General features: G+C 40.4%; 1 protein-coding gene and 1 long non-coding RNA gene across 2 annotated transcripts; one reads left to right on the top strand and one right to left on the bottom strand.

Annotated features, from left to right (window-relative positions):
• Positions 1 to 625: 625 nt before the first annotated feature.
• ntmt2 (N-terminal Xaa-Pro-Lys N-methyltransferase) lies at positions 626 to 19,246 on the bottom strand. Its single transcript, XM_003448846.5, has 4 exons — positions 18,834 to 19,246; positions 10,755 to 10,927; positions 5,821 to 6,073; positions 626 to 3,562 (listed from the first exon to the last, which is right to left on the bottom strand). Exons 1-4 carry the CDS (start codon positions 19,027 to 19,029, stop codon positions 3,306 to 3,308), a joined length of 879 nt encoding a protein of 292 aa, XP_003448894.1. The 5' UTR covers positions 19,030 to 19,246; the 3' UTR covers positions 626 to 3,305.
• Positions 19,226 to 22,008, top strand: LOC112842684 (uncharacterized). The gene is made up of 3 exons (XR_003214647.1): positions 19,226 to 19,352; positions 21,663 to 21,791; positions 21,889 to 22,008. It is a non-coding gene; the product is annotated as an uncharacterized LOC112842684 (long non-coding RNA).
• The last annotated feature ends 10 nt before the right edge of the window (positions 22,009 to 22,018 follow it).

Here is a 22,018-nt window from a genome sequence, read left to right as displayed (position 1 = left end):
GATGAACTCACGTTTTTGAGCTGTCACTAACACTAGTCTAGACTAGACTAAGAAGAACTCAACCAAGGTGGTTATTGGACTAAAAGCTAGTGCTAGGTTTAATAAATCTTTTAGTTGTTTTGTGTATGCGTGTGTCCCATAGACAGAATTATGTATTTGTGTTGCTTTAAATAACAACATAGCTGTAGTCCTTTTAAATTAACAAGACTGGACAATCTTTTGTCTGTGCATCACTGGACAGTCACGAGAGCCCAGGTATATTGTTACTACAAATTGCGTTACAATAATTTCATATTTTCTTTGGGCAGTGCAGCATTGAATCGTTCCCATCAAGTTAGCTTATGTTTCCCTGAATGCAGTTATTGCATCCAACTGAGCTCTCTGTCTTCCTAACATGCTCTCAGCCTGCATTCAAGCCCAAAGCTCTGCACTGTTGATGTGACTGGACAAATTAGTGTTACTCCAGCTAATGTATTCAAACTGCTGCCGAGTGGCTGTAGAGGACATTGAGCGGTATTAGAAATGATCGCTTTGACTGTGAGCGACGCTAACCACTCGTGAAAAGGTGACAGCACATTTGGCTGCTATTTGCTAGGGGAAAGAAAAAAATACCTCCAAGTTTAACTTTGTGGTATTTTAGATATTTAATTCATACAGGATGTGGAAAATGTGTTTGGTCTATTCACATCTTAAAAGAGTCATTCTGACGAGGGAAACATGCTACAGAGTTCATCTCATGCCATTGCCCCTTCAACACTTTAATGATTTTGTACTTTCTCAGTGCCAGCCTACTCACTGACAAACTATTCTTTCATAAAAAGCTCTGGATGGCGCAGCTCTGTACCACTCCTGTTGAGCGCTTGCACACACAAATATTAAATATTTGTGGTGAGTCCTGGATGTGTCTTAAGCAGACAACATCTGACAGGCCTGAAATGAAGCCAGGGCAGATATGAAAACAGGCACTGTCTGTCAAAATCAGGAAATAACCCCCACATTCACCTCAAGGGCCCAGCTGAAAATCATTAGTTTAAAACAATGTGCTGCTTCTACTGTTAGTCTGTTGGCTAAGCTACTGTTAGCTTTCAATTTGACGTTTTCTTTTACAAAAATGGTCCAGCTAAAACTAGTTCTCATATCAAAACAAATATACAGTATGATTCACTAAAAGCATGGAAAACATGACACATCTATTAATCTGCAATATTACATGATAATTTATTTTAAAAAAATACACAAAAGCAAAAATATTTACAACTGACTACACTGAACAGAAGAAAAATGGTTTTAGTGGTTGTGTTTGATCAATTTTGTACTTCCTAGAGAACTCTAGTGTGTCTGCTCAGATTTGGTTATAAAAATGAATTCAGTTTATTATTTTTAATAAGGATTTTAACAAAGAGAGGAGGTCTAAAAAAACATTTTAAGGACTGTAAATGTCTTGCAGTTTGCAAGCAGATTACAGTCAGTCCAGCCAGACAATATCTGTGGTGATATTCAGAAATAAATAACTATGATCGAGATTTGGAGAGCTTATCTGATTCTGCCTCCTTCCATTGAAACTGTTTGTCAAGAAACTACACAGATGAGCCCTTCCTACACAGAAAAAAGCAACTAGCATCTATACAATAGGATTACTTGAGGGAACCCTCGAAAGTCTGCAACAATACAATACAACAGAAAAAATTAGTATATTACACTAGATTTCCATGTTAACAATGCTGACATCAGCACAAATGATCTATGAAACCAATGCAGATGTCATTATTGGGGACCAATGTTAACATCAGCATGAAATATCAGAGTTTTAGTATTACCCTTGCCCTTCGGGGGGGGTTGCAATCCTTGAGTGTGCTTGGTTTTTTCTTTTTTTAAAATTAATATCTATTATTGCTTCCCCCCCCCAAATGACTAAACTGTCTCCACATCAGCTCTATAAACATGCCAACATGTGCTGTAAGAGTCTATGTAATTTCAGACGGAGATCTGTCATCCCTGTTTTACATGCAGATCACAATGACTAATTAAACTGAGAAATTAAAATACTCCCAGTTGGGATGTGATTCATTTGTAAATTTCCACTTTGTTATAACAATGTAGCATTCTAGTTTGGTGCTGTTTTGAATGGCATACTGCTCTGCATTTATAATATTACTTTATGCAAACAGTTAGCTTTGACTGGACTGAAACTATGATAAGGTTAGCTTGGCTAAAAAGTTAAAAATTGTTCTGAGGAATAGGCTTGCCCAAGCTAGGTGCCTGACCTGGTTCTTTATGGTGGCCCCTAGAGACAAAGCACGTACAAATTCCAAAGCAAGTACAAACTCCAAAACACAATGGAAGAGTTCCAGCACAATAGGGGCAGTGTTGAGCTTCTCTCTAAACAAAGCACACTGACTGTTAGCTAACGTCAGATTTGACTCCACCATAAACCAAGCGTTCATAGTAATTAAAAACAAATCAGACAAACAACAGTTTGCACATTACCTTTCTTAGAAAGCGTGGTTGTTCTATCATTACAGCTGTTTCCTGCCGGTATCCAATTCCATGTGTTTGCAACAAACTTGCCATTTATTTTGCAAATCAAGCTAAACACTGCCCCAAGCGTCATGGAGCACTTCCGTTGTGCTTTGGAGTTTGTACGAGCTTCGGAGGTCGTACGTGTTTTGGAGTTTGTACGTGCTTTGTCTCTAGGGGCCACCGTACCACTGCATGCAATCCAGGTTTACACATAACTTCCATATTGAGTTCCAATCTAGATTGGTGTGGAATAATTATTTAAAAAAGAAAAAACAATATGCCATTTTCCAGACAATGTATCGATATACATATTACAAGTTTGTGCAAACGTTTTTAAATCTTAAATGATCCATATTTGGTGTTGATGTTTGATTTAGTTAAAAACTTAAACTAAACTCCAGTAGTAAATAAGGATGCACGTTATTCCATTGTTTTAGTCTGAACCATAAGGTCAAGATCATTGATGTCATAAAGATATAAAGAGATCAAAGTATGCATCTGCTGACATACGGGATGCTTCTGTCTTGGGTATACTGTGGCCTTAAGAAAAAAATGTCCCAGTCTCCATAAAATCCCCTTGGTTGCCATCATGCTGTCCACATTGCTTTTTCAACATTTATAGATGGATTACACTGCTAAGATTTCTAGCTATGTTGTTCTGCTTTTCAGCAAAACAGCAGAAAAAAATCCTGAAATATCAAGTGAATTCAGCTATGAGCTGAATTTTCCTTTGTGTTTTTAAAGCAAACCACAAGCTTAAGCTGTTTGCACTAAAATTGTCTCTTCTATTTCATAGCAATCATCCAGACAGGCATAATGATCTCAGGGAAGCCTCCCTGTCTCTCAACAGCCAGGACCTCCAGTCCAGCCTTGGCAATGATGGTCTTCATGATGTCCAGGTGGCGGCTAATGCTGCTATCGATGGGGTCCAGCTTGCAGCCTTGCCTAGCCATATTATCCTTGATTATGATAACACCATTTGGACGCAGACTCTTTTTGCAGCGAAACAAGAAGTTCATCAGGTCCTTGTCTGTTAGGTGGCCTAAAATGAAAGACGGGGAAAAAAAAGTCACTCCGAACTGATTTATTAGTCACTGCAGAAATCATTTTCATGTGACTGTTAGTCCCCCAATAGAACTATGGAAGACCAGTGACTGTGATCTCACCCAAATGCAGACGCCTTGAGTCAGAATAATCTTAACAAAAGTCAAGTCGTTTATTAAGAAGCTAATCCATTAACAAAAAGCTAGACATGAAATACAAAAGGAACTGAAAACTTCAAATTACAAAAAATAAACTGGGAAAGATACTATGAGGTACGAGGAGCTCGGAGACATTAGGCTGACGCTCAAGGACAAAGGGAGGATGACACAATATATTCATACAGGAGGGTGATTAGGGGAGCAGAGACGCTGGGATACACAGCAGTAACAAATTAGACATAACGAGACAGGGGAAGCAAAACTGAACATAAAGCACACGAGACAGGGGACTATCAAAATAAATCAGGACGCACAAACACTGAGAGACTAAGACAATGTGAGCTTGACGCAGACGAAAAGTAAACAAACATGTAGACATGGCAAACTTAACATGAATGACACTAAACGACAAAATACAGATATGAGACTAAGATGACAGAAGGGGAATGCCAAAGGGAACTAATAAACCTAAAGTTATCTAAAATAAACTAGAGATGCATAATATACAAGGAAAACAATATGAGATCAGAATAATTCATAAGCGCAGGGAATCAAAATATAAAAATAGAACCTAGGAACATTTTTTAAAGAATTTTAGGATCTTCTGTTTGAAAGAGTGCAAAATGCATCAACACAGTATGGAGGACATGCAAGAGTAAAGGACACTGGATTTTAGTAAAAATAATAATAATAATAATAACACAGCTAAAATAATTGCCAAAAAATGTACGAAACTGTTCCAATTTTCTGGTTTCTTTATTTTCATAGTCTCTTCTCTCATGTCCATTATATTTAGTTTTGCTTTGCTTGTCTTGTTTTCCCTGACTAGTTTCAGTTGTGTACTACTGTTGTGTATGGTGTTTCCCATATCCCTGAAAATCTTGTGTCTATTTAAAGCATCTGTTTACCATGTTCTTCTTGTTGTACTGCTGCCTACTGTTACTCCCCCTGTGTATTCAAGGCTTAGATCAGTGGTTCCCAAACTTTTTTTGCCAGGCCCCCCTTTTTTACAAGAAAAATGTTCGCGCCCCCCCACCCCCCCGCACAAACACATCCTCCAAACACACACACCCATATTTTGTTTACAAACTCCATTGCGGTTTATTTCACACCTCAAACATTTAGTAAACAATTAAGCAAATACAAGTAAACGGCAATAAATTACAGGTAGCCCCGTCAAAAACCTGTCCACAGTGTCCAAGCGCTCTTTTTTTCTTTTTTTTTTCTTTTCATACCGCGCCCCCCCTGCACTTTGGGAACCTCTGGCTTAGATTATGTTTTTCTCTTTTGGACTTTCCACCTGTACAGTATTTCGTTTGTTTCCTGAGTCTGCATTTGGGTTCTCACTTCGCATAACATAAAAGAATGACATGACAAGACCAGATAATGAACCCAGCAGACTATAAGTTGCTTGAAAAGTGGCGGGTGGCTTTTCCCTTTTTGGGAAGGACTTTCGAATTCATTTTTAGGGGGACTTGTCTGGCCACAAGGGTAATACACAGAGTTCAGAAATAATAATCTTTGCTTGCTCTTTAGCACCAAAATCCAAAACGAAGCTTCAATAAAGAGCATGAATGAAAATGACAAACTAAATGCAAGTATAGATTCAATTCACAATGCTAGTTATAAGCCTCACCAGGACTAACAAATCGTGATTTGAGGCTAGCTGACAGCAAAAGCTGCTGCAGTGATAACATTTATAGTACTATGGACGTCGGCTGACCTGCCAAATTTAGGCTGACAAAATCACTCTTAGTCTGCAGAAGTTTGCAGAATTATAACAACATGCAATATATTTGGAAAAGTTTCATTTTGTATCTGTATTTTATATCAGCCAAAGATAAGGTAGATAAAGTGCAAGGGTATAAGTGCTTTCTGTCAAGGGTACATGGGCAGTAACTTCGAGGACAGCAGTTAAGTGACAAGCCATTGTACCTCTAAAAGTATAAGTATAATGAGGTACTTTAGGTACTTATGAAGATACTGTATCTTCATAAGTATACAATTTGAAGCATCATTGTACAATAGATGACAATTCAAATCTATCAATACACCTGATCTTTCATGAGCAGAGTGTATAGATAACCTTCATACTTACATGCCACCCATTGCATCCATATGACATCATACTTGTTTTGTGGAGGTGTGAATTCTTGCAGATTGTAGCAGTAGTAGGTCTCAATACGGTCAGCATCGTCACCCAGGTACTCCTCATGTGCATGGAGCAGGAAGTGCTCCATCATGTCTGCCATCTCCAGTTTCTCAAACACAGGAAGGAGCACACCTTTGGCTACCCGCCCGATCCCAGAGCCACAATCCAGAGCACAGTGGGTGCCCGCCTTACCGGGCCCCTGTTGTTAAAAAAAAAAAAAAGAAAAAGAGAGGATAGACTCATATAACTTTAATCAAATTAATTTTGAAGGATACTTAGAGTTTAAAGGTGGGAAAATGCAGACTGTCTATAAAGCAAATGTAGTTATAAAATGAGATTTTCAATTTTACAGAAAACAAAAAGATGCTTAAATCTTTCTTGTTCTTCTAGTAGTGCATTATTATCATGTCTAAATCATAAAAAGTTACATACTTTATTTTTTATGTTACCAGGTGTCAAGCTTTAATGCTCAAAAGTACCAAACAAATCAACCTCAGTTCCTTAGGGTAACAAACCAATGAACTTTACCACAAGGGTATAAAAAGTCACCTCACTTGACTTATGCTGGTTCTCTTCATTTTGTATTCTGACCTCACTACAACCCCTCCACATCAGGGACCCCAGTTTATGATTGTAGGAAAGTATGGGGGCCCACAGGAGCTCTGTTACAGGAAGCTTCTTGGTTTCAGTGAATTACTGCCATATTGCTGTGTGCTTATGTAGCTCTCTTTAATCTGGATGTGTTCTAAATCTTTTCCTGCCACACTCCTTTTTAATGGAAATGTCAGGTGTAAACAGAAGCTGTTCACAGCCAGGGAAGAGACTTTGGAAGAGAATATGTAGCCAGACACACACATAGACTTTTTGACTCATCATTCACCATCTTTACATTCAACTGATGAGAGTGCCATGATAAAGAAACCACCGCACAGCAGTGTAGGTTGAGTGCTTTTATTTTCAGAATGTCCTTGCAGCAACTTTCCAGCTGCCCTCCTCCTGCTTTATGCCGCGCACAGTTCTCTCTTCTGGTCCCAGTAACATTCTCAAATGGGGAGACATAATCAGATGTCTCCCCACATACCCCCATTACCTGACTTAGACTGGAGAGCCATCCAGGCCTAGCCTAGCCGAGCAGGAGAGGAAATCAGTCACAACCATCTCCATCCCTGGCCTTTGGACCCCCTGGCTGGAAAGCCAGATGCCACCAGGTGATCCGGACGTTGGCATCCTTCATGCGATGGAGGCACTGCAGTTCCATCACCCATCCGAACAGAGGGTGAAAGGGCAGCCCAGGAGGTAATAATGAAGGAGCATTGTTGATTGCCCACCAGAAGGCCAGGCACTCTTTCTCTACTGTGCTGTGCCTAGTCTCCCACTCTGACAGTTTGCTGCTAATATAAATGATCGGGTGGTCAACTCCCCCTTACCTGCTGGCACAAAATGGCCCCTAGCCCTCTGTTCGATGTGTTTGAAGAATAAAAGGGAGGGAGAAGTTAGGTGTGTAGATCAGGGGTACAACACAGAGAGTCTTCACCTGTATGAACGCTGCCTGGCACTGCTCGGTCCTCTGGATCACATATGGGGCAACCTTTCCAGTGAGATCAGTCATGGGGCTGGTCAGGTCCTCAAAACCAGGCACAAGTTGCCAGTAGTAACCAGCCAGCCCCAAAAACCACCACTTTTTTGGTTTTGGGATGTGGGCAGGATGCAATAGCTGCTGATTTAGCCCGCAGCTACCTGTGGATGCACCTGCCCGTCTCCCAAGTGTTGCCCTAGATACCGTACCTCCCTTCATCCAACAGCACACTTTTTCGGGTTGGCCGTGAGTCCTGTCTGCCTCAGGGACTCCAGGACCATGGCTACCCGCTGCACATGCTCCACCCAGGTGTTACTGTGGATGATGACATCATCCAAGTAGACGGCAGAATATGCAGCATGTGGATGCAGCACCTGCTCCATGAAGCACTGGAAGATGGCTGGGCCCCTGAACAAGCAAATGGTACAAAGTGTATAGAGTGTTGAAGGTTGTTTTTTCCTAGGACTCAGCTGACAAGGGAATCTGCAGTAGCCCTTGGTTAAATCCAGTGTCTTGAAAAAGCGAGCCATGGCACTCATCAACCCAGGGCATGGGGTAGGCATCAAACTGTGACACCTCATTCAACCTCATCAGTCAACACAGAGCCACATAGAACCATCTTTCTTCACCACAAGAACTATGGGGCTACACCGCTGTGTGACTCTCCTTTTACCCCAATTTTTAGCATTTCAGCCAATTCTCATAGAACAATTTGTCTCTTATGCTCAGGTAACCTATAGGGCTGTGAATGCACCATAATGCCAGGCACGTTACAAAATGGTTTCAGCCTCTCTCCATGCTTTTAGGAGGCTGAGGTGATATACCTGTGTTGCCCATCCTCTGTCTGACCATATCACTTCATAATCACCCCCACTCGCCATATGACCACAAAGAGTCCTTGCCACTTGGCAAGCAACTTTAAGCTAGAAGAAGGGAGTAATATAACCCTTTATCTCCCAGTGAAAATTGCCTGAGTCTATCTCCTCTGTTGTACAGGTGTAACTAACATTCCTGGGCCTCGAATAAATTTTACCGTGATAACCTCACGAATGTGTGCATCTTTGCTCTCAGGTCCAGATTGTACTGAATTTCATTTTTAGCTGTGCTTGGACCTTTCTTCCTGGACCTTTTTCTTCAATTAGATACAACACCCCACACGGCTTTCTGCGAAAAAGTAACTCAAAGGGAGAAAATCCTGTGGAGGCCTGGGGCAGCTCCCACACTGCAAACAACAGATGGTCTAACCAACGATCCCAATTGCATTCATCCTCATGAATGAACTTACGAACCATGGACTTTAAAGTCTTATTCTGCTGCTCCACCAGCACATCAGTCTGATTGTGATAGATGCTTATCTGAAGAGATTTAAACAGTAATCAGTAATTCGTGGAGCTCTTTTAGTGTGCAAAACATGAATGATGTGCCCTGGTCAGTCAGTATCTCTTTTGGGATGCCGACTCAGGAGATGACCTGAAACAGTGCTTTGCCACAGTCTTTGCAGAAATCGTGTGCAACAGCACTGCTTAGAGAAATAACATTGTATAATCCACCAGAACTAATACAACTCCGGTGAAACGGCCCAATGAGGTCCATGCCAATGAGTTTATTGGAGCCAGTGGGACCTTATGAGAAGGTCCAGCCATCTCATCCTCTCCAGAGTCAGCATTGGACAACCCCGCATCACCGGTGAATGCAGCACAGACACTACATGCTGAGTGCAGCTTGTGAACATGTCCCCACACACTGCCCCAACAGGTTATTAAACTCCATCCAATCTGTCCCCAGAATTAAGGTATGCGTCAGCCGTGAGATAATTGCAGCCTTCACACAGCCTTCCTGTGGCTGTCCCCATGCACACCAGGGTTTGGTGGGACAGGGTCTGCATAAAATCCGAGTCCACCATAACCTGGTAGACGCATTCAGACTCCACAGCATTCCTCCTGACATGATCTCTGACTAGGGGCTCCAGTTGAGCTCTCGTGTATGGGAGTTTTGCACTGAGGTCACTCTTCAGTGCAATGTCTCCTCCAACCTGTCAATACGGCACTCCAAGCTGGTGTGGGTAGAATACGCCCACAGCTCCATGACCTCTGCTGCTATGGGCCTATTACCCTTTGAAGCATCGTTTGGCTAGTAGCCACCTCATTCCCAGCCATCGAAGGTGAGCTCACTGTACCCTCAGATGCCCCTGCCTATGAATATTGCTCTCTGTATGGAGTCCAAGAAATTGGCTCCCAGTTTCATTGGCCTGTTTGAAATACACTAAATCATTAACCCTATCTCTGCCTAGTTGAAATTGACACAGAATATGAAAATTCACAATGTTTTCAATATCTTCAGTCCACTGTATACATTAATTTTTAAATTGCTGCCCCGATTTCCCATTTTCTTTATGCTTTTTGAGCATTATAATTTTATATAGTTATATTACTGCTAGAAAAAAGGAAGCCCCCTAAGTGTCTGTAGTTCCTTTTAAGCAGTCTTAGGAGTTTGTAAATAAAGGGCATGTAGCCTGACTCCCTGTCTACAGCAGCAACACACACACAGACAAACCCAGAACATCAAAGAAATCCTTTTCTTGTCCACTGTGCAGAAGTTAGTGCTGTTTTTGTTTTTTTTAAATACCATAGTACAAAGTGATTACCAGCTGTTGACTCAGCTCACTCTTTGAGGCTGCCATCACGACTCCAGTACAATTAGAAATTGCACTGAGGCGCCACCATCATGAAACAATAATTTGTTTTGTACAGTCAGGATGACAAATTTCTCACCAAAAATAGATTCTGGCATGTACACTAAGAGATAGCTACATATTCAAATTGATATACTACAGGACAATAAGCAGAAACTACGGCAAAGTACATCCAAAGCATATACTTTAAAGCTTCTCAGATTTTAACCCTGTCATGCATGAATTATGACAACCTCAATCAGGATTTTTTTCTGAAGTATTTTTATTCATCTTTAGGCATGAAAAGATGAATAAAAATACTTGAGAAAAAATTCCTGATAGAGGTCATAATTCATGCATGACAGGGTTACATAACAATAATTACAATGAAACAAGTCATAGTAACATTAAACGATCAGTGGGTGGCAGGGTATGGAGTGACACATCAGTGTCCAATGCGGTGGTTTATGTGCAAGAATACCATCAACACCCACACAAATACAAGAAAACAGCCTTTGAATAGCTGTCCACTGTAGTGACCACTATGCATGAGAGGGTTAATGTGGAAATGTCCTAGATTTGTTTTTGCTTCAGTTCTGTTAACTGAATGTGAGGTACTAACTTTGGACTTACCACGAACCTCTTCAAAAACTGAAGGGAACCTTCCAGATCAACATTGGATATTTCTACGAAATCTCCCATCATGCCCTCCTCTGAGGCGGGAACATCCTCGTAGAACTTCTGAGCTCTGTAGTAGAACTGTTTCTCTCCTTTGATGTACTCGCAGGTGACCGGGAACAGCTTCACTGTTAGAACACATGGACAAACATAAAGGATACCGGGTGACCCAGAATGTCATTTGAACACAGTTGTCTGGTTCTCTTCTGTCGCTTGTAGCCTGCAACATAAAATCTGTGATGACCATCTACACAGACTGTTTATTACTATTCAATGACAGTTACAAGACTCGTCCTTTAATGTGTCTTGTATTCTGTACAAGACACAGAATCCCAATAGTCATATTTCTGAGCTTCAATAATACTCGTGTCCTCATCAAACTATGACGAAACGTTTGAGGTATAAGATACAAATATTATTGAGGACAAGAATTATGTGAGACTAAACATTGAAACATTTGGGATAAGGGTGCAGTAAAGAGCTGCAGGACAGAGAAAAAGTTCTGGAATTACACTCACAGCTTTCCCCATTTTTAGCAGCAACTGTCACAACCACATCAGGCACAAAATAGGCATGGTATTTCGCTCTAAATATAGTTCAGTGGCGCTATAGTTAACACCAACACCTCACAACAAGAGCTGATGCCAGTAAATTATAAACATTGCCAGTATTTATTCCTAGTTTCTGTTTTGTAATGCTTCTTGTGTTCTGCAAAAATCTATTATATCCATTCAGTTCTTTCAGATTACCTAATCTTTTCATGTAACCTGTGGGCGCCCTCTGAGGTGTTTGTGCCCTTGGTTGAGGGTGAGTGAGAATGCCATTGCCAACACTCCAGACTTCAAACTTATGTTAGTTTTTAGACTTCACCATCTCGCAAAATTATGCTATAGCGATAACCCATGTGTTACAATAAGACAACACGTTACATCAACACATGTAATGAGCTATAGTGGGAAAGTGTTAAGAAGTTTACCAGATATTAATTTATAAGAACGATGTCTGTTTTAAATAATGATCAATTAGTTCGATATGATTATTTTGATTGGTTTGAGTTTTTCCAAAGCATTACAAAGATGACACCAGACTGTTCTGTATGAAGATGATTTCAGTCTCAAAGGAAATGTAGAATGATAATTTGATCACTACTATAAATAGGGATGTGGTGTACTATTCCTACACTCAGCTCAGCTGTTATATGGTACATGATAACCCTGTGGTTGAGTCAAGTTACTGTTGTGAATTTACAAATGTTTAAAACTAATAAGTTTTATTACTGGGAGGCTGATAATAGAAATGTATACAGTGTTGAAATTGCGATATATCCTTCAAGAAACTTTATAATTCGCTTTTTAAACTATCCCAAACTTCCACTACTTCAGCTCTACTGAGCTGAAATAAATTCTGAAATAACTAAACATATTTCCTGTAACTAACTTAGTAACAAGTTGTTTCGGGGTGGAGGCTGAGGGAAATGTGTCAGTCTGATAACTAATTGTACGATTCATGACATGGTGGCTTAATGATGCTGCACCTGACCAGGCTAACTAAAATAAGATGTAAAAGCAGACAAATGTGGTTATGACCTAACATTTTTCTCACAGTACCAGCTTTGATTAAAGCACCTACAACTGGTGTTTACTTGTCATGTTATCCCTCAGGAAAGCTTTCAGAGGAAGTGTAAGTATAGAAACATCGAGAAAAACGAAGAAGAACTGAAGACAGCTTGATAACACACTTGTCTGCCAATCAAACTGTACATCTATCTCACACCTTGAAAGTGCACCAGCTCATTAGAAGCTGATCTTGGACTTTCTGTGTAACAGAATACTTGTTTAAATGATACAAGGTATGAGGATTAATCTGTCACGCTGTTAGTAAATGACCTGACTGCAGCCGTCTGATGGTAGATCAGACGGCATAGCGCTGTCTGACATGAGTAAGTGCTCCCATGCTTGATATGCCATTCCATTAATGGTCCTTGTATCAAATGAATGGTAAGAAAATAAGACACCTTTGAGCCAGAATGACCAACAGCTCAAGATCTCCTGTTGCTGCTGTTCAACCCCTAATCTCATGATAGTCATAAGTGCACTCTGGAGATGATTAGCTATTATTTAAACTGTTAATGCACTACAGTGCTTTGAATGACACTTTTTTTAATGGATGTACTATTTTCTGTAGCTGCTTGGGGAACTAAATGATAAGAAGGCATTTTATGTAAATTCTCCAACAAAATTCTTTCTGCTCTTTCTGTTGTTTGCAACATCCCCATTGAGTTCCTGATGAAGACTTTCAGGGTCCTGTTGATCTCATATGGTTCTAGGCATTTCAAGATCCACTGAGTCATAGGCTTTCTTGTAGTCAATGAGTATTTTTTTTTATCTCAATATTAACAGGAATTTCTGTTTGCAAATAGTAAAAGTCTTTGGGATAGACTGGAAGCAGAAATATGCAAATACAACAGCTTATTGAACAGTGGTGTTGTTTGTTGTTGTTTAACAGGGAGTCACATGCTTTTTATCTTTTAGTGATAGGTGCATTGCAATATACTGGAGGTGTATGCATCAGCTCTAGTGTGACCATTACATGAAAATATCCACATCAACCTTCTCTCTAAGGAAAGATTTGTACTATTACTGTCCACTTTATTAGGTACATCTTGCTTGTACCAGGTTGCTCCCTTATGCCTTTACTTTAATAAGAAGATTTTACATAATGTTGAAAATATCAGAGCTTTTGATTCATTTTGGCATGATAGTATCACGCACTGCATGTCCTGCAAACTATACATCTGCACTGATCAGTCATAGGGGAAATTTATCTTTAAGGGGTTGCTGCTATAAAGCCTGAAGCCTAAAGCAGGGGTCTCAAACTTAAATGAGCTGTGGGCCACTGCTGGCAGTGTCATCTCTGCTACATTGGTGTTCAAGTAGTACAAAAAAACAAAAACAAACAAACAACGCAAAAATATTTCCAAAAATGTAGTGTTTTTCCTTGTTTTTTAAAATTTTTAAAATGTTGTATAACAAGGCAAAACTGCAAACATGAGCACAAATATTTTTTTCTCACTCTTTAACTGAAGCCTTTCATTGAACTACCAAATAAACAAACTGGTACTCTCTTTCTGGCCAGACACGGTGCAGCACTTCTGCTATAATTTTGTTCGTATTAATAAAATAAAAACTCAGACATAAGTGTACACATTAGTTTTTGACTGCTAGTGAAAATTGTTTTCTTTACAAACAACTCTCTTACTGAACTAACACAGCCAATCTCTCAACATGTTTGTACTCTCTGCTCATATTGCTTTCATAATAAATCATTTTTTGCTTTTTAAGAACTTATTTTAACATTGCACTCAACAACAAACAAATCCTCCCTATCAAAAAAAGGAACTTCAAGGGCCAAATTGTATTATATTTCTTCACGTCACTATACGGGCCACAAGTAGGGGTGACATGGGCAGCAAGGTGCCCCCAGGCCGCGAGTTTGAGACTCCTGCTATAAAGCATCTCTGACCATAAAGGTGATTGTCAGAGTTGCAAAAAGATGTACTGCAATAGTTAAGTAGGGAGAAGACCTATATGTAGGATACCAAACAGTCAGTCAGTCCAAAATAAGAGATTTATGAAGTCAGACACGTGCTTTCAGTTACTAAGTCAACAAAACAGTTAGCAGAAACAAAAACAAAAAGGTGAACTAGTCCAAAACACATAAGGAAGAAGCCTATGAAGGTGAATGCCAAAGCAATAATCAGTAAGTCATAAAGAAATTAAACCATAGATGTCCATAAATTACAATGTGTGTAACAATGAAAAATCGCATAGGGAAAAAATATTGAATATTGAAAAATATTGACCCTTATTTTAATTTATTTAATACCTTGTACAAAAGCCTTTTTTGGTGATGACAACTTCAAAACACCTCCCGTATGGAGAAACTACTTGCATGTATTGCTCAGGTGTGATTTTGGCCCATTTTTCCTCGGTCTTCAAAACCTTTAGGTTCAGTGGGCACCTTCTGTGAACTCTGTTCAAGTTCCTTCCAAGACTTTTAATTGTACTCCGGGCAGGCTGCACTATTCTAGCAGCTTTATTTTCTTTCTCTGAAGCTAATAGAGAGTTTACTTGCCTGTGTGTTTGAGATCATTATCTTGCTGAAACATCTACCCGTATTTCATTTTCATCTTCTTGTTAGATGGCAGCAAATTTTTATCAATAATGTCTCGGTACATTTTTCCTTTAATCTTTCCTTCAGTAAAATGAGGCATGCCAGTGCCATATGCTGAAAAACCTTAAATGCGCTTCAACATGCTTTTTCTTCAGCAATGGAGTTTGGTGAGCGTGAATACAGGCCATGGTGGTAGAGTTCATTACTTATTGTTTTCTTGTACCTGCTGATTCCAGGTCATTTTGTAAGGTCCTTGGGTCTGGGACAACTATTCTAATAATTCTTTTCATTCCTCTCTCTGAAATCTTGTGGGGAGCACCTGGTCATGCCTGGTTTATGGTGAAATTATGTTCTTTCTACTTCCGGGTTATGGCCACAGCAGTGCTGACTGGAACCTTTGGTAGTTCAGAAATTCTTCTTTAACTAATGCCAGTATGTTTTGCAAGTTGCAAAGGTCTTGAGAGAGCTCATTAGTTTTACCCATCATGAGATGTTTCTTGTGGGAAACCTTGGTAATGAGACACTATTTGATAGGCCAGCTATTGGGACAAGACCAGCTGATATTAATTTGCACTAAGCGACAGGATTTCTTTTCAATTACTGATAGATTTCAGCTGGTGTCCTGACTTTCAGTGTCTTTTGTGTTCAGTGTTCACATTTTTATTCACATTCACATTATTAAACATAACTTTATGGACATTCTTTGGAGTTATTTACATGCATGGACTGATTGTGCTGTCTGTGAAGGTTCTCATTCATCCAGGTCATCGTAGACTAAGGAGCTTGGAAAGAAAAGCATCTGGACTTCTTGAGTTGCTTGAAGACGTTTCACCTCTCATCCGAGAAGCTTCTTCAGTTCTAAGGGTCAGTGGTGGAGAGTCCCAGATCTCTCCACCACTATATATGTATATACATATATATATATATATATGTATTTAAATATATATATATATATATATATATATATATATATATATATATATATATATATATATATATGTATGTATATATATATATATTAAAAAAAAAAAAAAACACCCAGCACGCCCCTGCGGGCGGTTTATCCTTCAAGCTCGGGTCCTCTACCAGAGGCCTGGGAGCTTGAGGGTCCTGCGCAGTATCTTAGCTGTTCCCAGGACTGCGCTCTTCTGGACAGAGATCTCCGATGTTGTTCCCGGGATCTGCTGGAGCCACTCGCCTAGCTTGGGAGTCACCGCACCTAGTGCTCCGATTACCACGGGGACCACCGTTACCTTCACCCTCCACATCCTCTCGAGCTCTTCTCTGAGCCCTTGGTATTTCTCCAGCTTCTCGTGTTCCTTCTTCCTGATATTGCTGTCATTCGGAACCGCTACATCGATCACTACGGCCGTCTTCTTCTGTTTGTCTACCACCACTATGTCCGGTTGGTTAGCCACCACCATTTTGTCCGTCTGCATCTGGAAGTCCCACAGGATCTTAGCTCGGTCATTCTCCACCACCCTTGGGGGCATCTCCCATTTTGACCTTGGGACTTCCAGGTTATACTCGGCACAGATGTTCCTGTACACTATGCCGGCCACTTGGTTATGGCGTTCCATGTATGCCTTGCCTGCTAGCATCTTGCACCCTGCTGTTATGTGCTGGATTGTCTCTGGGGCATCTTTACACAGCCTGCACCTGGGGTCTTGCCTGGTGTGATAGACCCCAGCCTCTATGGATCTTGTACTCAGAGCTTGTTCTTGTGCTGCCATGATTAGTGCCTCTGTGCTGTCTTTCAGTCCAGCTTTGTCCAGCCACTGGTAGGATTTCTGTATATCAGCCACCTCCTCTATCTGCCGGTGGTACATACCGTGCAGGGGCCTGTCCTTCCATGATGGTTCCTCGCCTTCCTCCTCTTTCTTGGGTTTCTGCTGCCTGAGGTATTCACTGAGCACGCTGTCAGTTGGGGCCATCTTCGTGATGTATTCGTGGATGTTTCTTGTCTCATCCTGGACTGTGGTGCTGACACTCACCAGTCCCCGGCCCCCTTCCTTCCGCTTAGCGTACAGCCTCAGGGTGCTGGACTTGGGGTGAAACCCTCCATGCATGGTAAGGAGCTTTCTTGTCTTTATGTCAGTGGCTTCTATCTCCTCCTTTGGCCAGCCTATTACCCCAGCAGGGTACCTGATCACGGGCAGGGCGTAGGTGTTGATGGCCCGGATCTTGTTCTTACCGTTCAGCTGACTCCTCAGGACTTGCCTGACCCTCTGCAGGTACTTGGTGGTTGCAGCTTTCCTGGCGGCCTCTTCATGGTTCCCATTCGCTTGCGGGATCCCCAGGTACTTGTAACTGTCCTCTATGTCTGCAATGTTGCCTTCTGGTAGTTCAATTCCCTCAGTTCTGACTACCTTCCCTCTCTTTGTTACCATCCGACTACACTTCTCCAGTCCGAACGACATTCCAATGTCATTGCTGTATATCCTGGTAGTGTGTATCAGTGAATCGATGTCTCGTTCACTCTTGGCATACAGCTTGATGTCATCCATGTACAGGAGGTGGCTGACAACTGCTCCGTTCCGTAGTCGGTATCCGTAGCCAGTCTTGTTAATGATCTCACTGAGGGGGTTCAGGCCTATGCAGAACAGCAGTGGGGACAGAGCATCTCCTTGGTAGATCCCGCACTTGATGGTGACTTGTGCTATGGGCTTGGAGTTGGCCTCTAGTGTTGTATGCCACATCCCCATTGAGTTCCTGATGAAGGCTCTTAGGGTTCTGTTGATCTTATATAGTTCTAGGCATTCCAGTATCCAGCTGTGGGGCATTGAGTCATAGGCCTTCTTGTAATCAATCCAGGCTGTGCACAGGTTGGTCAGTCTGGTCTTGCAGTCTCGGCTGACTGTTCTGTCTACCAGTAGCTGGTGTTTTGCGCCTCTGGTATTCTTGCCAATCCCTTTCTGTGCCCCACTCATGTATTGACCTATGTGCCTGTTCATCTTAGCCGATATGATGCCTGACAGGAGCTTCCATGTAGTACTGAGGCAGGTTATATATATATATATATATACATATATATAGATATATAGATATATATATGTGTATATATGTATATATATATATATGTATATATGTATATATATATATATATATATATATATATATATATATATATATATATATATATATACATATATATACATATATATATACATATATGTATATATATATGTATATATATACATATATATATACATATACATATATGGACACAGGTAAGGCAGGAAATTGCCAGCAACTCAATAAAAACTTGATGTCAACTTAACCTGAGTGATATCAAAATAAAACAGGAAGTGGGTACACAGTCCAAATCATTAAATGTTTTTCCAAACATTAACAAGTAGTTTTGCTGGCTGCATTTAACAATACAACTACAACAACTTTTTTTCTTGTGTGTGTGTGTGTGTGTGTGTGTGTGTGTGTGTGTGTGTGTGTGTGTTTTTGTGTATGGACATACTGCAAATCAATTTCCCATTGGGGACAATAAAGTTACCATTGAACCATTGGAAAGAGGTAAGTTAACTAAATCTGAGAACAAGCCATAGTTAGAGGTGAATCCTGGCATTCTAGGTAAGTGTTGTGGTGGTGATGCAGGACTGAAAGTCATACAAATCAATATTTACGAGTAACAGTCTAGATACCCTCTAAGAATTAGGATCAGCATTATCTGAAGGAGTTTGTAATGTGCCGTGAGGTGCAGTAAGAAAAACCTTTTGTTATTTTAGCTATTTCAGCAACCTGACTTTGGCAAAACATGGGTATGAAAAGAAGAAAAGAACACATCACACCTGTCATGAAATCAACATTCAAGAAAAGATTTTAGGACATTTCTATGACCCATCTTACCCAGCGGAGTCTTCTCTAGCAGGTACAGGTAGCTGGCAAAGAACTCACTCCTCAGTGTGTGGTGTAGGTGAAAGGACATGCTGTGGCGACACATGGTGTCATCTGTCCCTTTCCAGCGGTCCCTGAATGCCTGGTGAGCACCTTTGTACTCGAAGTTTGAGGAGCTGTTATTGTCATTTTCAAGTGTAATCTCCATTTTGTCCTGTTGGTCTTTTTATCCAGAAAGATCTTGAAGAGCAATGGTACAGCAGAGAAGTCTAAAAGACTGAATACTATGGTGCCCGTTTAGGATACTGTTTCTCCAGCTGCTGCTATATCTGTCTAGCTGAGTGTTCAACAAGTCTCTGCCAGTGTTCAAATAACCAGCAGAGATCTTTTTCACAGGCAGCACCCAGGAGGTCCCACCGGATTTACAGATCACCTGCTAGAGACACAGACTGTAAAGAAGTGAGAAGGGGGCAGGGCATAAATGAAAGGACTTATTTCTACAGGAACTCATGACCAATAAGCCCACAGAAGGTGACTAAACTGCAGGGTTTAAATTCCAACAAGTCCTTGCACCCATATTTATGACTTGGTCCTAAAAACAGCTTTGTCTTTTCAAGTTTGTACACTTAAGATTTAAAATACCACAGTTTAGACAACAGGCAGCAGTTATTAAAAGCTCCAAGATATCATATTCCACGAGTAAATATGACCAGATAGGAATATTAATTATTATTATGAAATATGAATTGAATGCCATTTTTATTTAAGGTCTTTTATTCAATTACTTTGAATAAATATTAATTTAATTTATAAAAATTTCCACTTTTTTAATACTGTTGAAAAAATTGAGAATAATGTAAGTTCAGACAAGTTAACAAAATATGTGTTAGAATATCTGTGCACCCAAGTAGCAAAATTACCCTGGAGACTGTCCAATACATAGTAGCAGGATGTAAAACGCAAGCTGGGACATCATACTCTAATAGGCACAAATAGTGGCTGGGACAGTGTGCAGTAGATTAGAAGGCCCCAAGTTCCCAACACAACCAAAGGTGGTTGAAAACAACAGGGCTTAAGTCCTGGGGGATTTCCAGTTCCAAACCCCAAAACTGAAAGTGTGGCTCCATTCTTCTGATGTTGTAAAGATGGGGATTTTAACATGAGTTTCTATGGCATACCTGAAGTTTCAGGTATGCCAGAGAGCTCAATCTTTTTTTTCTTTTTTTTTAAACAATGATTTATTGATAAAAAAAAAATTTAACAATACAAACAGCAACAAATCAGCACAGCCAAATACAAACAAGAAGAAGAGAAAGAAAAAAACAAATACAGATACATGAGTTACAGGTGTACATGTCTGGGTCAAAATATGTAGTGTTCCACATTTAAAGTCAAGGGAAAGAAGAAAAAAAAAGGGAATACAGACATTAATTATTATGTTTAAAAACAAAATTTGATCCCCCTTTATGCAATAGCACAGCAAGCTCACAAGGTAGGTGATCGAGCAAAGGCCACCATATCCCACCATATCCGATGCTCCATTGGCAACACCTTGAACGTTTCTCTGTACCATTGTGTAACAGTGGGGTGCTGTCTCTGAATCCATTCAAACAGTACACATCGCCTCGCTAAACGTAAAAGTTTACATAACAAAAGCATCTGTACAGAAGACAGAGATAGCCCTTCTATGGATAGACCCAAAACGAACAGCACAGGGTCCAGTGGGATCGTCCGGTGAAAGATTGAGCAAAGCTCTATAGCATTGTTTTTCCAAAACCTAGTAATTAAAGAACACTGCCATATACAAGTCCCCACATCTGTATTGCACATTACACAAAGAGGAGAAATCTGTGGATGAATTTTATTTAAAAACTCCGGGGTACGCTGCAGTCTATATAAGATTCTGTAATGGCTTTCCTGTTACAGAAAAACCATTTCTTGGCAGATCCAAAAGTTCTGGACCATGCTTCTGCATTAAGTTCAACTTCGAGGTCGGTTTCCCACTAAACCCTGGCCTCATCGGTGGTTACAAAATTTAGAGACAATAATTTCCTGAAACATACAAAGACAAATTTAATTTAAAGACAAAAACTTTAATGAGCCAAGGCTGACACAAATGTGTTTTACCTACTTTCTAATCCATTTATCATCATCAGAACCCCGCTGTCATTCAACATCTCCTAAGCATAAGGCTTTAATGTATTTATTTGATTTTATATTTTGGTTTGCTTTGTCAGTTTACATGATAAAAGCAGTTAGACGTTTTTGAAAGTATCTCAGAGGAAGTAAGTCTGAATTTGATTTAACCACAGAGGCGTCTCATAATATAGCAAAAGGGTAGAAAAGGGTTGTGTAGCTGTCCTGTTCCTTTCTGAAATTGATCACCATCTCTCTGGTCTTCTTCACATTCAAAAGCAGATGATTCCTTTCAGACCACTCCACAAAATTGTCCACAAGTGCTCTGTAAATTAAACTACTGGAGACTAATGACTAATTTCTGTATGTGGCATGACCCAGAGTTGTATTGAAAGTCTGAGGTTCTACAAGGTGACTAGAAATGGAGACACCACAGCCCCACAACACCAGACAGATCACTTCCCAGTCTCATGTACTACAGCCAGTCTGTCAGGTAGTCAGTAAGTCATGAGATGGTGAATGTGTTTACTGAGATTTCCAGGAGCATCTTTTTTTAGTAACAACAGCTGAATTGCTTTAAATGCACTCAAGAAATCAAAACAGGTGATTCTCACTGGAGAGCTGTTAGTATCTGGCAGTTAGCTCTCTGCAGATGATTAGAACACCATGGTTTTGGTGTAAATTTTACCTTTGCTTGACCCACAGGAACTTAAAGGGATGCACTCTGGTCCATCCGACTGACACAGCCCTTGTTGTTCAGTATAAGGTGGAGGCAACTGTTCTTGGGGAGTTGGAGGAACCCAAGTCTGTCGTCCAAAAAGATTGTCAGAAAATGTGAGACTAATTATTGACATGAGCTGACTTTTTGTTATGTACCTTACATAAAATAATTTGTCATTTAATGTTTACCTGTGCATTATTGCTGCCTTAGATTCAGTCTGGCTCAGAGAGGAACTTAATGTTAACATCAACCTCCAGATTCAACGCGCACACCGAGCGTTAACCCTGAAACCGACAGCGGGTCTCCCCCAAGGTCAGTCGTTGTCAATTTCCAACAATTC

This window comes from Oreochromis niloticus, linkage group LG17 (genome assembly GCF_001858045.2).
Source record: "Oreochromis niloticus isolate F11D_XX linkage group LG17, O_niloticus_UMD_NMBU, whole genome shotgun sequence".
NCBI lineage: Eukaryota > Metazoa > Chordata > Actinopteri > Cichliformes > Cichlidae > Oreochromis > Oreochromis niloticus.
This window is presented reverse-complemented; position numbering and strand designations above follow the sequence as displayed.

What these genes read in the sequence shown, in the direction of transcription:
- ntmt2 (XM_003448846.5), bottom strand. Translation starts at nt 19,029, where the DNA reads ATGGAGATTACACTTGAAAATGACAATAACAGCTCCTCAAACTTCGAG. An exon ending in GCTAGAGAAGACTCCGCTGG is followed by an intron (nt 10,928 to 18,833) that starts GTAAGATGGGTC and finishes GTGTTCTAACAG; the next exon opens with TGAAGCTGTTCCCGGTCACC. An exon ending in AGTTTTTGAAGAGGTTCGTG is followed by an intron (nt 6,074 to 10,754) that starts GTAAGTCCAAAG and finishes TTTTAACAACAG; the next exon opens with GGGCCCGGTAAGGCGGGCAC.